Source organism: Lampetra planeri, chromosome 6 (genome assembly GCF_965212315.1).
Source record: "Lampetra planeri chromosome 6, kcLamPlan1.2.h2, whole genome shotgun sequence".
NCBI lineage: Eukaryota > Metazoa > Chordata > Hyperoartia > Petromyzontiformes > Petromyzontidae > Lampetra > Lampetra planeri.
In genome coordinates, this window is record NC_136112.1 from 8,640,091 (window position 1) to 8,658,491 (window position 18,401).

At 50.0% G+C, this 18,401-nt stretch overlaps 1 protein-coding gene across 1 annotated transcript in view; it reads left to right on the forward strand.

Annotated features, from left to right (window-relative positions):
- The window catches only part of LOC144719658 (uncharacterized), a 41,121-nt gene that overhangs the window by 2,203 nt on the left and 20,517 nt on the right, over positions 1-18,401 (forward strand). The window contains exon 2 of the mRNA XM_078595795.1: positions 8,689-8,843. Coding sequence (XP_078451921.1) covers positions 8,689-8,843 — 155 coding nt within the window. The remainder of the gene's footprint in view (positions 1-8,688; positions 8,844-18,401) is intronic.

Here is an 18,401-nt window from a genome sequence, read left to right on the forward strand (position 1 = left end):
CGATGCCGGGGTAAGAATCAGCAAACCCTTGACATCGCCCGTCGGCTGCGCGTCGTCTGCATGCGTCGGTGTGACCACGTGCCCTCCGCCAGATGAGCGCCACCGTGCCCTGGGGCGAATAGGTCACCCTGACTGGGGTCGCTGAGCATTGTGCAATTAGAGGAGGCGTGCGTGCGTGTACGACAGGGATTTTGCTCACGTGTTGCATCGCACGCTAAGATTAATTGGCACAAGTTTTAATTGTGATAATGAATAATAATAATAATCAGCCGCGATTGTTCCGCCGCTGGATGAAGGCCTCTCCAAGCTGTCACCATCTCTCTTGCAAAGACAAAGATCCCCCGTGTAGTCTTAACAGACTGCTGGGGCAAGTGCTGTTAGCGAGCACCTATGAAGGCCGGCACGGCACACGAGGGGTTGGGTGGCCAGCACAACGCCCGGCCGCCTTTGTCTCCCTAGTGACAATGTTCACACACTCCACCAGGTACTCATTTGAGGCTGAGTCGACTTAGGGCAGGCCCAGGAACGGTTCAGATCAGCGTCACCGATGTTGGCCGTGAACGGGAATCGAACTGGGGTTTGCCGGGTTCGCAGCGCTACGTTACGCTCACTCCGCCAGAACAAAGAGGCACAGACACGCGCCGGGCGCCACTGGCTTCAATGTCGCTCGTTTTTCATTCGCCCCTCGGCATTCCAACGAACGAGTCGACAGTGACACGCACAAGCACGCAAGCGCCGTTGCCTTAATGCATCATCTGCAAGTCTCCTCCGCTCCCCCATGACGTGTTTTAGATATGCCAGGAGTGTTACAGTGGACGGGTGCGTTATTTATACAGGCTGCAATGTGAGATATACTCGCAGTGCACGCGCGCGCGCGTGTGTGTTGTCGTGTGTGTGTGTGTTGTCGTGTGTGTGTGTGGAGGACGTGTGTGTCAAATTACGGATCGCATTGGAGTCGTCGTGGGGAGCGGTGGTGTAGCGGTTAGCGCGCTGCGGAGTCGCCGGGTTCGATTCCCGCTCACGCCAACACCGGTGGCAATTATCAATGATCTGAACCGGTCCTGTGTTTTGTCTCTCTCTCTCTCTCAAATGTAGTTCTACCTGATGACGACTGCTTGTGTTGCAATCGAAACGTCGTATTCTGTTTAATTAATTTTCTCTCTAGGTGACTTTACCGAAAGAACCAGAGTAATTCCTGCAGTCACGAAAGCTTCAAGTCAAGTTTGTTATTGCGTGTTTCTTTAGCTTGAACCTCGCCAACCCCCACCGCCCCCCATTGCCCCCCATGAAATATATAAATAATAAACAGTTCTGGCAAATCTCCCGATGGTGCTGGATGTAGTTACCAGCGAAACGTCGTCCTCAAATTGTAAATGTTGTGGATTTATTCTAGATTTGAAGCTTTCGTGACTGCAAGGATTTACTCTCTAACACACCGCCGGTGGGCTGAAGTCGTCACTAATTGGCGCGTTGTTTACCGGCTGTGTCGGGTGGTGAAGGGGTACGACACAACATTTATATTTAAGCGATCTAACCCCCCCAAAAAAACGTTAATGCGAATAACATTGGCCGCGAAAGCCTCTACGCGTTAAAACCAAATAATAACCGGGTAGATCTCGCGACAAATCGCCACCCACGCGAGTTTGGTCTGCACAGCCGCGCAAAAGGCCTGAAACCGAATCGTCCCGCTGACGCTTCACTCGGCGGGCGCCTTGGCATCGATCGTTCTCCTGCGGCGGCGCGGCAGCCGCTTTGAGCCGTGCACCAGAGTCGGAGGCGACTCGGGGTTCTCACCACCCCCCACCACCACCACCACCACCCCCCACCACCACCACCCACCCCCCACCACCACCACCACCACCCACCACCACCACCACCCCCCACCACCACCACCACCACCCCCCACCACCACCACCCACCACCACCACCACCCCCCCCCACCACCACCACCACCCCCCCCCCCCACCACCACCACCACCCCCCACCACCACCACCCCCCACCACCACCACCACCCCCCACCACCACCACCACCACCACCACCCCCCCACCACCACCACCACCACCACCCCCCACCACCACCACCACCACCCCCCACCACCACCACCCCCCACCACCACCACCCCCCACCACCACCACCACCCCCCACCACCACCACCACCACCACCCCCCACCACCACCACCACCACCACCCCCCACCACCACCACCACCACCACCCCCCACCACCACCACCACCACCCCCCACCACCACCACCCCCCACCACCACCACCCCCCACCACCACCACCCCCCACCACCACCACCCCCCACCACCACCACCACCCCCCACCACCACCACCACCACCCCCCACCACCACCACCCCCCACCACCACCCCCCACCACCACCACCACCACCCCCCACCACCACCACCACCACCACCCCCCACCACCACCACCACCACCCCCCATCACCACCACCACCCCCCACCACCACCACCACCCCCCACCACCACCCCCCACCACCACCACCACCCCCCACCACCACCCCCCACCACCACCACCACCACCACCCCCCACCACCACCACCACCACCCCCCACCACCACCACCACCCCCCACCACCACCACCACCACCCCCCACCACCACCTCCGAAGGTCCAAAAACGCAGGGACATTTTGCTGGGAAGAATAACATCTCACTAAACCAGAAGAGGGGGAGGGGGGTGAAAGAGAGAGCTCTGTTGAAATGACAACACCTGAACGTTGGTGTGTGATTTGAAGAAGAGCCATTGCCCTGAACGTTGCCCATTGCATCAGTTTTTTAACCTTTAAAAACTGTTTTAGGTGTGATAGTGTGTTTAGTTTGGTCCTAGTTGCTCTTGTGCGCCACTGCACAACGCAGTAGCATCGCTAAAACGCGGCGTGCAAATGCATCGTCTCGTGCGGCGTCGGATTGTGCATTTGACAAGCAACCGAGACTTTTCACGGGCCCAGGAAGACTTTGCAGATTTGCCAGTCTGCTCACCTCGGATCGATCCGCAGGTGTCGTGCATTTGCCGCACTGGGAGGATGACTGGCCTGCTTGCCCGGTTCTGCCGTCTTCTCCTTGATCAAACACGCACCGCTGTTCGCTCTGCGGGCATTATTAGTTCAAGATTTGTTGCTACGCGACACTCGCAGATGGCAGTGAGGTGGTGGTCGTCGGCTGTTTAGTTGTCATCATTAAACATTGTCGGCTGCTCTCTCACAAAGGAGAAACATGCATTCATTTTTTTTTATTTTAGTTTGTTTGTGTACGTGTAGGTTTCTCGTAATTTCTCATCGTTGTACTATTTTAGTTCTCAGGATGTTAGACAAACATCTGTGAGTAAATCAATAGCGGCATAACTCACGAAATATTTGTTTCTAGAATTAGAAAGGCATCTACAGTTAGAAACCCAGTGGTGAATGAAGCCATTTATTAAATGTTTTAACTAAACGATTATAATGCTAGAGAGTGCACAGAGCTGTGTTGTAATATTGCATATTTTATATAACAAAATATATAATCAGACAAGATCTCTACTTCAAATGTGTATTTCTCCACACGAAATATAAAAGCATATTTACACAATCCATTGACCCTGCGTCACTTTGCACCTCTGATTAGCACTGTTGGCAACGCACGATGCGAAACAGTTCAACAAACATGCACACAACATTTCAGCGACATTTATTGCACGCAAACTCTGGAGCGGTTTCAAGTTTCAAGTGTGTAGACGATAACTGTAGGTGTGAACACTCAAGAAGCCAGAATGGTCTCAATTACGAGAGGGACCTGGGTGTAGAGGTACAGTGTCTTAGCAGCAGCGACAGGGTTAATTGCTTGAATCATTGGTGGTGTCCAGACAAACAATTACTGCGTCGGCCAAGGACACTTTCTTGAAGCTATGGGTCATATTATTTTCAAGTTGTATGTGCAGTAACATCAAAGGCTCAAGTCAATGAAGCGATTTGACGTTTCCATAACGCTCCGACGGTCATTTGGCTTCCAATAAGACCACAAGCGTCACTTTTCACGACATTTTGAATGTGTGTTTTATATATATATCTTTTTTTATTCGCAATTATATTCTATTTGTGCTAGGAGTGTCACGTGAGATTATGAGATGCAGGCATTCCGTGGGGGGTGGCAGCCAACGGGGGAAGTACTGCACACCAGAGAGGGACACCCAGCACAGCGGTCATCTTCATCATCTGATGATGATTGCTTGTGTTGCAATCGAAACGTCGTGAGAATGTTATTGTTTTATTTGAATTACTTTATTATTTCCCTTCGACGTGACTTTACCGAAAGAACCAAGAATATGAATCTTCATCATCGTTCGCCACGATCGGTCCACTCTCCACTGTTGGATGAAAACCTCCCCCCCCCCTAAGCAGTCTATCCCATCGCTCATAGCCTCCCAGGGTAAACACCCATCCAGATTAAAGCAGGCGATCATCTTCTTGGTTCTTTCGGTAAAGTCACGTAGAATGGAAATAATAAAAAAATAAAAATAAAACATATTTTATTATGTTTTAATATTTCTTTTTCGATTTAAAGCTTTCGTGACTGCAGGGATTCATCTTCTTGGTTCTTTCGGTAAAGTCACGTAGAATGGAAATAATAAAATAATAAAAATAAAACATATTTTATTATGTTTTAATATTTCTTTTTCGATTTAAAGCTTTCGTGACTGCAGGGATTCATCTTCTTGGTTCTTTCGGTAAAGTCACGTAGAATGGAAATAATAAAATAATAAAAAGAAAACATAATAAAATGAAATAATAAAATAATATTACATAGTTAAATAATATTAAAAAATCAAGCAGGCTAATTAAACGGCATTTAATGACGATACACGCAACTGACGTAACGAGGAAATGTCATGTTGGGTTTTTCTTCGTGGTTTTTTTTTTGTGTCATGGGCCACTTCTGCATGAGGTTTTGGGCTTCTGGGCCGATGCTCTCCCTACACTGTTTGGCTGAATCCGGTCCCCGTGGAACACAGCGGAGCCCGGGTGGGATCGGCGGTCCCCGTGCGGTTTGTCCGCGGCACCGACGTGCGAATGAAAGGGTCATCGTCTCACGCTCCACCTTCTCGAGGTGTAACAATTCACACCTCCGCAGCTCCTACGAACGAATACAAAGATCTCCCCACCCCCCCCTCTTCATATGACCTTAACAGACTGTAAGCGCTGTGAGCGAGCACCTATGAAGGCCGGCGCCGAGTAACAAAGGGGTGGTGGTTGTGCCAGAACCACGTCCCGGCCGCCTTTGTATCCCCAGTGCTGATATTCGCACACCACGACGGTTACTACCGCCATTGAGATCTAAGCCGACGCAATCGCGTCTCCCGTCTTGAAATACTGAGACGTAGCCGCTCTTCCTCCACCTTCATCGACCAGCGCGTCGTGAAGATCGATCGACCAGCGTCGTCGTGAAAATCGATCGGCCAGCATCCGCACAAGCACGCACAGCGTGGGGGGGAGGGAGGCTTTCTTGCAGCAGTGGAGCCATCGTCCGAGAATCTCAGCCGCATCAGCAAGAACGCGGACGGCGAACAGAGTGGGAAAAACGCGGACGTCCGAAAATCAACTCCTCATTCGAGACCCAAACATCGCACCTCCAGACGTTGACATTCATCGAAGGCACTGGCGGAGCCAGTGGGGGGGCGGGGGGGTAGCACGTGCCCCCCCCCCCAATGATCGGATCGAAATCCCTCATTTCGATCGGATCATTGGGGTTTATTAGTAATACGTCGGCATTTTGCGACCCCTACTGCCACTGTGTAGCATATCATTACATGCCAGGGATTCTATGAGCTGATAGGACAATAGTCTGAGTCCATAGTTGGCAATAAGTAACGGCAACGTAGTTATAAGTGACTCACAGAATTGTGCACAGTTGCATATACAGTACACGACTTCCCTGCTGAAGGCATTCACCTTCAGCGAGCGCGATGCCGATCACACAACGCGGTTCGAATTCGACCCTCGATCGATGGCTGCGCCATCGCCGCACACGCGTCGAATGAAAAGCAAGGGACGCGTCCTTACTTACTAACAACTCCTCTATCGTGTTTCATTGCTGGAGGGGTTGCCCCCCGCTACCTGAAAATCCTGGCTCCGCCATTGATCGAAGGCACCGGCGGTGTAGCCATCAACCGCATCAACACATCGACAGGCCCGATGTGCAACATCTCCTTCATGAATGGAAAATTAAAGCCGCAAGCCACGCGAGAGGGACCGTGGCCATGCAACCCCAAAATATGGCCCACGTGGCAAACCGCAGCAGTGTCTACCACGGAGGAATGGCAAAACTACAACAACTCTCTCCTGAAGCCCTCTCGTGGCGACTCGCAGACCTCGACATCGGCGTTAAGCTTTTGGGAATATTGCTGCTGCCAAAATGCGCAAGGATAGAATGGATTTGAACAAGGGGAGGAGGAGGGAGGGGCTTATATAACACGTGGTGGAGGCAGCGTTGAGGCTGGAGGCTTGGGTTCACCTGGGTTCCCACGTAAACAGGCAGACGTGGTGGTGGTAACTACGCCTGTAACTCAACACGGGAGAAAGTGGCAACCCTCCCTCCCCCCTCCCCAAGCTTGACACCCAAGAGGCGTGAACCCGCACGAGCTGCGGGCGTTTGGGGCTCATCGTGGGTGCTGCCACGAGGGGTTATTGAGTGATGATGCCAGGAAAGAGGCGATGATTGCCTCGTCCTTCAATTCAAGAGCCGACTGGCTCACAGGGCTACACCTAATAAATGAACTTTGAACTTCGTCCTCTCTTCCCCCCCTCCCCCTCGTGCCGAGATGCGAATGCCCCAATGTCGTCTCGGCTGATTGCGGTCACAGCGGTCCCGTGCTCTGCGTGGCCGCGTGGGTCGGGGGTTGGTTGGTTGCGAGACCCACGCATTGGCGGCCACTTGTTTGTCCACTGCTGGATGAAGGCCTCCCCCGTGCCGCGTCAGTCACGTGGCCTGTTGTTGCTGTTGTTGTTTGACCAGGCAGTACGGCGTCGCGCTGGTCAGGAGTAGTGCAGGTTGGTGAAGGTGGTGTCTTGAGCCGGTGCAGATATCGCTCGCCGCTGATGAGGTTGGCCACAGTAGCCGTATAAACGGTACGCGCGTACTCAGGTCGTCAGGTTTATTTGCGTAGTGCGCTAACCGCTGTGCCACCGCTCTTTCAGTACCCCCACCCCCCCACCTCCACCACTGTAATTACATTAAATGTAAATTCGTACATTATTTATTGTGTTACACGGAACGCAACACTGGAGTGTTTAGTGAGTATTTACTTATTGATCGCGCTGAGAGCCCGTGCTGTTGAGAGAGGGCACCTACCAATGGTCCAGCAGCGTTTATTTAGCACACGCGCGACTCTGCCGATGAAACGCAGGAGGGCGAAACCGGTGCAGAAGTTTTCTTGCTTAATTTTTTTTTGTCTAGGTCAGCATACGTCTGTGGAACATCAATACATGTAATATGCTGATAAACTGCATATATTATTGGGCAGGCCCGACTCAATCCGGCAGTGGATTTGCTCCTTGGCTGCCGCAACTGCTGATCACGCCGATTAAATTAGCAAGACAGAATAAGTTGCCTCTTCTCTGCGCTCTTGCTTCGGACTGTAACGCGGTGAAATTCGACGGGACGGATTAACATAAAAAAATTCGGGGAATGCCTTGAACGCGCTCCATTCCTGGCCGCACTGATATCCGACCGGGTTTTCCTATCAGCCTAATGGTTCTCCAGCTGACGCTCATTTGCATACCGGCTCCATCCCATCGTAGGTAATTAATTCTCGGGAGGGGGGTGGGGGTGGGGTCACCTTGTGATGCGCGTCCTTCGTCTCTCGCCAAGGTCTATAAGCGTCTTCGTCTTCTTCTTCTCATCTCATCAACGACACCCGCGTGTTATCCCTGCGACGTCGCGTCGACATGAAACCGAGTAAATGAATCACGCCGGAGTAACTGAAGCCACGGCGTGTCACGCGGCAGCGAGCATCGCTCACCCAGACGGCCTCCCGCCATCCCGTCTTCCTCGTGAGCTCGGGGTGGGCGGCGCAGGGTGAGTGAGGGAGGCACCGGGAGAGTGAGACAATAGGGTGAGTGGACAATAGGGTGAGGAGACAATAGAGTGAGTGGACAATAGGGTGTGTGGACAATAGGGTGAGTGAGACAATAGGGTGAGTGGACAATAGGGCGAGTGGACAACAGGGTGAGTGGATAATAGGGTGAGTGAGACAATAGGGTGAGTGGACAATAGGGTGAGTGGACAGTGAGTGGATAATAGGGTGAGTGAGACAATAGGGTGAGTGGACAACAGGGAGAGTGGACAATAGGGCGAGTGGACAATAGGGCGAGTAGACAATAGGGTGAGTGGACAACAGGGCACGGGAGACATGCGGTGAGAGACACCGGGGCGAGTGAATGCTCATCATCATCATCTGACAGTCCCACACCAGAGAAACACGTGTTCAAAGTGCACCGCAAAATGTCAGACAATTGAAAAATTACACAGGATCACACATATATATGTGTTATAATGGATCTATATATATAAGCGTGAGGGTTTTTTTTGTCTTGTGGGACATGCGCTAGCTGGGCTGGGCTGGGCGTGGGTGGTGCAAAGACCCGTCCGTGATTTATGTCACGTGGGCAGTCGGCGGCTCCCCCCGCTGTAGGTGGAGGAGCAGAAGGAGTGGGAGGGCGGCAGCGCCGAGGGAGGAAGAGTTATTGGCGAGAGTGGAGAGTGTGCTGGTGGGAGGGGAGAGTGTGTTGGTGGGGCCCCCATGGCCGCGTGTCGCCTCCTGGCCCTCATCAGGAACCGCAGGGCGCGGTGAATGCCGGTGCAGCGGCTCTCGGAGCCGCGCGAAATATGGCAGCGGCACGGCTTCATTTCTCAGGGACTAGGTCAGGGGTCGGCAACCTGCGGCTCCGGAGCCGCATGTGGCTCTTTTGAACCTTGACCGCGGCTCCGGGGCGGATGCTAGCGAGGGGAGGAGGCGCACTGTGACACCTGCTCTGGCGTTGCCGCTGCTGACAGGTCGCCGCTCCGCTCCACACTGCCCGCCCGGTGACAGGCAATAACGTTGCCGTTGCTTTGTCACATGTTTGGAAGAAGTAAAAACCTTCCTGGGCAGCAAAGAGCTCACCTTTGCTGAGCTGGAACAGCCAGAGTGGCTGGAAAAATTACATTTTATGGTAGACATGACAGCACATCTAAACACGCTAAATACAACCCTTCAGGGGAAAGGAGGCACAGCCCTGCACATGCTGGAGGAGGTTTTGGCATTCGAGCGCAAGTTGACAGTGTTTGTCAAAGATTTACAGAGAGGTACACTGTCTCACTTTCCCTCTTTGAGAGAGTTCAAACAAAGCCATGATACGATAAATTTGGAATATTTCAAGTCTGCAATCACCACAATGCAAAGTTCGTTTGGGAAACGATTCTGTGAGTTCAGAGAGGAAAAAACGACATTATCCTTCCCTGTCACTCCCCTGGCGATCGATCCATCCCTATTGAATATGACTGCATTTGCAGGTGTAAGTCAACCTGATCTTGAGATGGAACTGGCCGATATAGCCGACAAAGATATATGGGTGTCCAAGTTCAAATGCTTGACCGCTACTCTTGAGGATGTTGCCCGTCAGAAGGCCATTCTGGCTCAGAATCATAAATGGAGTGATATTGAAAACCTTCCCAAACAGGACAAACTTGTATTCGAAACATGGAATGCCATCCCCAACACTTATATAAACATGAAAAAGTATGCATTTGGAGTCCTGTCGATCTTCGGCTCCACATATGTATGTGAGCAGGTCTTCTCCAACATGAACTATATTAAAAACAAACATCGATCACGCCTCACAGATGACAGCTTGCAAGCCTGTGTGAAAATGAAGGTGACGTCTTACAGCCCTGATGTGCAGACACTGTGCACTGAGGTTCAGGAGCAAAAATCCCATTAACCAGGTAATTTAGCTATTAATTTGCAAAAATATATTTTACATTGTTAAGTGAAAAAGTCATTTTTTTATTCAGATTGACAGCTGACTGCACGATCCTGTATATAGCAATAAGGTAAGAAACAATATATGCAGTGTTATATTTGTTTTAATAGTTGCAATGGTTTTGCGGCTCCCAGTTTATTTTTTCCTTCGGAAACGGGTCCAAGTGGCTCTTTATGTCTTAAAGGTTGCAGACCCCTGGACTAGGTGGTAGATATTAATAATAATCATCATCGCCACGTGGCGTCTCTGCGGTAGCAAAAAAAAAAATCTGGACATATGGGAACCGTGAAGGTTTTTTGTTGTTGGTATTATGGGAAGAGGACGATCTCACAAACCCACAAATTATCTCACAAAGCTCGAAGGTATTCGCGAACAATATCATTCGTAATTTTTTTTTTGGTCAGATCGCTAAAGTAAATTGTGTGTCGTACACCCGCCTCCACCTGACACAGCCAATGAGTAAAGTTGCCAGATGTGTGGCAACTGCCCGGCGATGTTGGTTGTAGGTTTCAGCGAAATGCCCCTCAACCCTTGACCCTTCACCCTTGACCCTTCACCCAGTCGTTACATGTTGTCAGATCGCTCTCCAGCAACACGCGGGGTGCTGAAGCAGTGACGCGGTGTCACGCTTGATCACGTGACAACTTTATACTGGTAGGAACCCACTGGTTCCACCAGCCCACAGGGGAGCATTGTGTCCGTCCATCGTGCAGGGATGGGCTGGGTGGGGAGGGGCTGGGTGGGGAGGGGCTGGGTGAGGAGGGTGGGGAGGGGCTGGGTGGGGAGGGTGGGGCTGGGTGGGGGTGGGGCTGGGTGGGGAGGGGCTGGGTGGGGAGGGTGGGGAGGGGCTGGGTGGGGAGGGTGGGGCTGGGTGGGGGGTGGGAGGGGTGGGGCTGGGTGGGGAGGGGCTGGGTGGGGAGGGGCTGGGTGGGGAGGGGCTGGTCACCCCGTGGTGCCCTTATAAAACTCAACGTTTAACCTACTCACGCCGGCTTGTGCCTGCCCTCACAGTCGGGCATATTTGCGGAATACACCACGCCGCCGTTGACCCTGGCCATTGACCGAGCAACCCAACGTTCCTACCAGCTCCCTCCGCAGGAATGTGTTTAATTGGCCGTGTAGGATGGAGGAGGGTTTACAACACACATTTTACTTACGCGATCTGATCCCATAAATCAGTTATGAATCATGAATGCATTGTCTACAGCGGTGTATTTGTACATTATTATTATGCAACCGACAAAACCTATAACTTTTAAGGTCCAGGTAAAGACTTTCATATTTTCCAAAGGAGGACAATCCTGGGAAAACCAGGACCGCTGGCAACCTTTTCGCCACAACCGCAACGAGAGAGAGATACTGGATGTGGTGTGCTGGGTACAGAAAGAGTATTGTGAGAATTTTATTGTTGTATTATTTATTATTTTATTATTTCCTTTCTACGTGACTTTACCGAAAGAACCAAGAATATGAGTATGGTGTGGTCGATGCTAACATAACCCGGCTAAAATGAATCCCTGGTGAACAGATTTGTTCTTGTTGTCGTTGCTGTGAGATCCAGTGGGAGGCGATGCTGACATTTTCCCCAAACTCGATCGCGAAGTGATTCGTGCAATGAACAAGCCAGACGGAAAGATGATACGGTTGTGAAGTATCTTTTTAAATCCTTTATATTAAGTTCACTTGCTTGCTTGCGCGCTTACGACTGTGCAAATCTTTCGGTCGTTTTTTAACCCACTTCCCGTGATCCAATCGAGCTGACATTTTGCACACAGACTCGTTGTGCGTGGCAATTTATTTTAGTGAAATTTTTTTCTCCAAAATGTTCCGCTTTTTAGGAAAAACAAAATTTTCATATTTAATTTAAAATACCAATGTGATAAAAATGAAACTCTTACTCAAGAAAAACAGAAATGAATAATAAAATAAAACCGATGCCACGCATATAAAGGATTTATAGTTAAAAACTTTGTTTTTACGGGTTAATTTTTTTTCCTCCCTCCTCCCCAAAATCACGGCGTTAATCCGCGAAAACCGTGGAACGCGCAATTTCAGCTGAGTGCGCAGTTTGTCACGAGGGATGTTCGGCTGGCAGGCCCGGCAGTGTTGATCGCGGGTCTGGAAGATGAACGATTAATCAACGTGAGTGGGCGCAGCTGCTGTTCAAGCGCCTGTAACCCAGTCGCTACGAAAATTAACGAGGATGTTTGCTTATATACTCTTTGGCTCTCTTCAAATTTTCACGCGCGTACACACGTGTTTCAATTTACATTCCAGTTATGTACAGTACTCCCAATTGTTTGGCACGTGCAGGAGGCGTCGCCTTGTGAAATTCTCCCAGTAGCTCGCGGCGCAGGGCGCTACCCTGCCGTGTTGAGAGAACAGATCCGGAATACGGTGCCATAAGATGATGAAACTGCGCCTGAAGTCACTTCAGAATGATTAATTATATGATCCACACTAGGGGCACCTTTTATTTGATCTGCAATGAGCGCACATTGCACAACAATAAAAGGGTTTTTTTTTATTTCTCAAAGCAGGGATTTTGTCAAATTAAGCGACGCACCAAATGTAATATGATGAGCAGTCATTAGTGGCCGAGTTGAGACCATCCATTCGCTACATTTGAGAACCTGGTTTCATCACAACCTAGTGAATATATCCAAGTCTACGCGTCTCGATGTGAGTCTATGGGTGTTTATATAAGCATGTGGGTCTCTATACGAGTCTATGGGTTTTTATGGAAGAATATGGGTCGCTATGTGAGTGCAGTGTATGGGTATATCTGTCAGCCCATGGGCTTTCTCCACACGTGCGTCACTATGTGAGCATATGTGGGGAGCGGTAGTGCAGCGGTTAGCGCGCTGCGCTATGAACCTGGCGACCCGGGTTCGATTCCCGCTCATGGCCAACACCGCCAGTGACGATTATTTGAACTGGTCCTGGGCCTCCCCTAGGTCGACTCAGCCTGAAATGAGTACCCGGTGCGGTGTGTAAACATCGCCACTGGGGAGACAAAGGCGGTCGGGCGTGGTGCTGGCCACCCCACCCCCTCGTGTACCGTTCCGGCCTTCATAGGTGCTCGCTAACAGCACTTGCCCCTAAAGTCTGTTAAGGCTATACGGGGGATCTTTATCTTTATATGAGTGTGTCGATTTTTGAGTCTCCTACGTATGTGGTTCTCTATGCGAGTTATCAATCGACGACCAGGCCGCGCACATTGACTCGCCACTCTTGAGGGCCCGGAATCATCACAGGTGGCTTAACTAACCTGGATTCGAACCTCGGTTGTCAGCGGTGCCCCAGGTTAGTGCTCTCACCTCTGAGTCACCCTCCGGCAAATTGCGTTCTCCTAAAAATAGGAACGTTGCAGGTTAGCCCTAAGAGGACATCGAACGATACCTACGGTGGTGAAAAGGCTATGATGTTGTAAATATCATATTGAGATTAACGTAACATTTTCTTCTGCGTGGAAAGTTTAACACATTTTTTAAATAAATAAATAAATTCTAAATAAATGTCATGTCCCCGAGCAAGTGCATAATTGGTAATATTAATTACTTTGAAAATAAATAAATCGCAAATATGCTTCTCACAGCTAATTGCATTTGTAACCGTTCTGTGAATTCAATTTTAACAAAATTTGCATGGATTTCATGATTGCGGTTCAGCGCCATCAGCCCCAGGTTCTGCACTGGCGAGCCTGGCATGTTCAGTGTGCAGTACATAACGTCACCAACGCCCCCCACAGCCCCCACCTACTCCACAAAGACATATTCCCCGTAGTAGCTTACATAGACTGTTGGAGAAAGTGCTATTAGCGATAACCTATTAATGCCACCACCCTTGATACTGATGCTTACACACACGCACAGCAGCTACGCTACTCCATGAACGCTGAGTCGATGTGTAGTGACATCGAATGAGTCACTGTAGCGCGTGCCGCTGGGAGATTGGTAGACAATGGAGTTAGGGGTAGCAGCCCGATCTACCAGTTGCACCTGTGGGCAAGGCGCGGAGCCCTCTGGGGGATCTAGAGGTGTGCGGTGCCGAGGGCGGAGCCTGGCCACGTTGGGGAGGATAAAAGGCGAGCTCCGACTCACAGTCGGGGCTGCTGCAATCTGGAGTGGAACTCGTCGTGCCGTCGTTGTCGTGATCGTCACCCTCTTCAAGCTGTGGGTCTGGCAGCATGTTGGTTGTCCCGACCCAGTATGTGGTTATCCCTTGAGGCTGTGAAGGCCGGAATAAAAGAGAGAGAGAGAGTACCTCCTATTAGCAGAGGTGTGGACTCGAGTCATGTGACTTGGACTCGAGTCAGACTCGAGTCATGAATTTGATGACTTGCGACTCGACTTGGACTTGCATAACAATGACTTTGTCCCACCTATGAGATGTGGACTCGAGTCATGTGACTTGGACTCGAGTCAGACTCGAGTCATGAATTTGATGACTTGCGACTCGACTTGGACTTGCATAACAATGACTTTGTCCCACCTCTGCCTATTAGTGTCTGTGACTTAGCACGCTACAGATGTCACGGACGCTGGCTGTGTGCAGGTATCGAACTCGGGTGGCCCGGCTCGTAGCCCATTGCGCCAACTACCACGGTACCGCTGCCAGCAAAAGACAAATGTTGCCTCCTGCGCACGCACGCACGTGTGAAGGTGACGGCGATTTCGCCGCTGCCTTGAGGGTTACAATTGATGATGTTGTCTGCTAGACACTCGAACCTGTTTCCCCAAACGACACCGCTGCATGTCTCTGGCCGGGGGGGGGGCATCGCTCTGTAGCTGAACCGAGTTGAAGTTGCAGGATTGGCCTCCTCTGAAGGGATTTGACTGATATTAAAATTGACTGTGTGGTGGCTTTACCCTTGAACTTCTATGCAGTTACCAAGGTCACGGGGTAGAAATTCTCTCTGTGGCTGTGCTGGATGAAGGTTTCCCCCCCCCCCCCTCTAGCCCCGCCCACCAACCCTCTTGCTACCAGTTCAGAAATGCCACAATCCATTTAACTCGTGAATAGTGTTTCATTTGTCACGCAATATTTTCCGGAAAGCTGGTGCTGTTCGAGTCTGGGCTGGGATTTTTGGAGGTTATTGGCGTAAGGCACTACCACTACAATATAAGGCACGCCTATAGAGATAGTATTCCAATATTAATATTGCACCTTTATTTTCATATGCACAGGTTTAGGACAAGATAATGGAAGCTTTATATGGTGTGCGTTCCGGACTGTTTGCAGCTGAAATGAATAACCGACCCCGCACATCAGCTGATATTATTCCTGCTTGTTTTTTCTTAATTGACTGCGGTTGCATCACGAGTCTCGTCCATCAGTTTGTTGTCCTTCCCCCGCACCTCCGATTAGCACAGTTGGCTACGTACGGTGCGAAAGAAGTTCAACATACATACATCAGCCACCATCCCTCCTCCCCGAGCCCACTGCATTTTCTTCGCAGTCGATTCGATGGATATACTCAGCATTTACTGGTAGGAACCACCTGGTTCCACCAGCCCACAGGGGATTATTGTGTCCGTCCGTCGTGCATCCAAAAATGGGAGGGGTGGAGAGGGGAGGGTGGGGAGGGGCTGGGTGGGGAGGGGCTGACTGGGGAGGGGTGGGGCTGGGTGGGGGGTTGGAGTGGGTGGGGCTGGGTGGGGAGGGGCTGGTCACCCCGTGGTGCCCTTATAAAACTCAACGTTTAACCTACTCACGCCGGCTTGTGCTCGCCCTCACAGTCGGCCATATTTGCGGAATACGCCACGCCGCCGTTGACCCTGGCCATTGACCGAGCAACCCAACGTTCCTACCAGCGCTCTCCGCAGGAATGTGTTAATCCTTGATCCATGCGTTCTGCATTGTGTCTCTGTGTCATTCTCAGCACGCTTTTGTTCAATTCTCTCTGCCAGTGGCGGCGTGTCTGATCCATATGTCACAGCAAATTGGTAGGTGACGATGCCGCTGCTGCGTTGGCAGTGGTGCGCAAGCACAATAAACACAAACATAAAACAACAACTCGTCAATAACAGTGTGTGGTCTTAAAAATAAGCATATAATCGGCGATGTTTCAGACAAGGTCCCTTCCTTCACAACACATATGTTATAGCAGGGTTGAGCATGGATGGCCTAGATAAGTGTTTCAATGAGTGAGCACAGTGCATATAACACGTGTTTTAGGCTGCTGCGGTAATACATTGTGGGCAGCAGAGGGCAGTACAGGGAAATCAATTTTCCAACTCGGGCAGGCCACCATGGTGAAGTATGTTTGAAAACAACTCCATAACCTGCACGGCGTGGGTAAGCTGTCATCCAGCAGTGGATTGACACAAGAGCTGTTACACGTACATGCAACTAAACAAACCTAGACCTTCGTATTAAAAATCATGGCACTTACTCGAATGAAGAAAGTGAGTTGAAAAATACCTAACACAAAATAAAAATTCGCATCCAGTGTGGAGAGAGATATATGTAGGGTTAGGTTCAGGCAAACCTCGCTTAGCGTGACCCCGTGAAACGTTGATTCGTTATAGCGCTCTTTTGTCCTGGAGAATAGAAAAATAATCTACAAAGCGCTTACGAGTGAGATCAGCAGCAGCAGATCCGGTCGAGGAAACGCACCGCGCGGCCTTATCATTCGCTCATTCAATATTTTCCTCTTTCTTTCGCACGGCTCAAGTTTCAAGTTTCAAGTTAATTTATTAGGTATAGCCCTGTGAGCCATTCGGCTCTTGAATCGGGTGCAACCGCAATAAACAAAAAACAAAAACATGAACAAAAAATTAACCCGTAAAAACATAGTTTTTCACTCTAAATCCTTTATATGCGTGGCAGCTAGAGTCCTCTCGTCCTCTGGCTTGAGATAGCTGCCACCTATGGTTCAGATGATTGTCTGCCAGCATTAAGCGATTGGTAATTATATATTTAATAATTTTTCCCTAAACAGTGTAAAACTTTTGAAAAAATGTTTCACGAAAATTAATTGTCACGCACAACGAGTCTGTGTGGAAAATGTCAGCTCGATTGGATCACGGGAAGTGGGTTAAAAAACGACCGAAATATTTGCACGGTCGTAAGCAAGCAAGCAAGCACGCAAGCACGCAAGCAAGCAAGCGAACTTAATATAAAGGATTTAAAAACATCTTAAAGTAACTATGTGACTGAGTGCAAACAGAAAATCCAACAAAAGACACTAAAATATTGCAGAAAAAGCACCGTACGCAAAAATGTGCAAAAATCCCACGTAGGCTCACGTAGACGCAGAGCAACACAGCTACCATCGCACATTCAGGTGGTCAAGCCAGACAACCGCGCCGTGGTGTCGGCCCCTTTCGTGTTTGCGGATCGGGCAATCGCGTCGTTTCTACGTCGCACGGTCTGTTCTGGACGACCACAGCCGCACACGACTACTGGAGAGTTTTCAATGTTTTTCATTTGTGCATCATCAGGGTATCCGCATCTGCTGCCGTGGTTTGTGCGGTGGATGCAGCTTCGGGTGAACCGCGAGCTTCGTGGAAGATCAAACTTAGGGGATCTTCTGCGTTTTGAGTCTTTGGTTGTCGTAACGTTCTTACCGGCCCCTACTGGACATCTGTGAATAAGAGCTTAATATTCTAGATTTGAAGTTTTCGTGACTGCAAGGATCCACGTACTCTTTGGTTCTTTCGGTAAAGTCACGTAGATTAAAATTTTTGTATTAAATAATAATACAAATTTCATTTTTTTTTTCATCTACGTGACTTTACCGAAAGAACCAAAGTGTAAAGAGCTTTATAGCTCGTCGGACTCCTTCAGTTTAAATACATATTCTTTGTGAATCCTTTTGAACTCCATTCAGCTCTCCAATATTCATCGGAGTGGGGGTGGGGGGGGTTGAAAGCGGCGTCGTTGAAGGTGCTCAGCCATCGAGAGAGACGCACGCTTTGAGCAAAACAGACGACAATCCTTCCCCCTCCCCTGCGGTTCGATTACACTGGTCAACACACTTTTTCTGGCATAAGGTATTCCAACGGTTTTCTAACACTGGTCAACACACTTTTCCTGGCATAAGGTATTCCAACGGTTTTCTAACACTGGTCAACACACTTTTCCTGGCATAAGGTATTCCAACGGTTTTCTAACACTGGTCAACACACTTTTCCTGGCATAAGGTATTCCAACGGTTTTCTAACACTGGTCAACACACTTTTCCTGGCATAAGGTATTCCAACGGTTTTCTAACACTGGTCAACACACTTTTCCTGGCATAAGGTATTCCAACGGTTTTCTAACACTGGTCAACACACTTTTTCTGGCATAAGGTATTCCAACAGTTTTAATGTAATTTTGGGGTGCTGATTCCAAATCTGGCATCAGTTTTTGTCTATCACATCAGGTTTTTGAG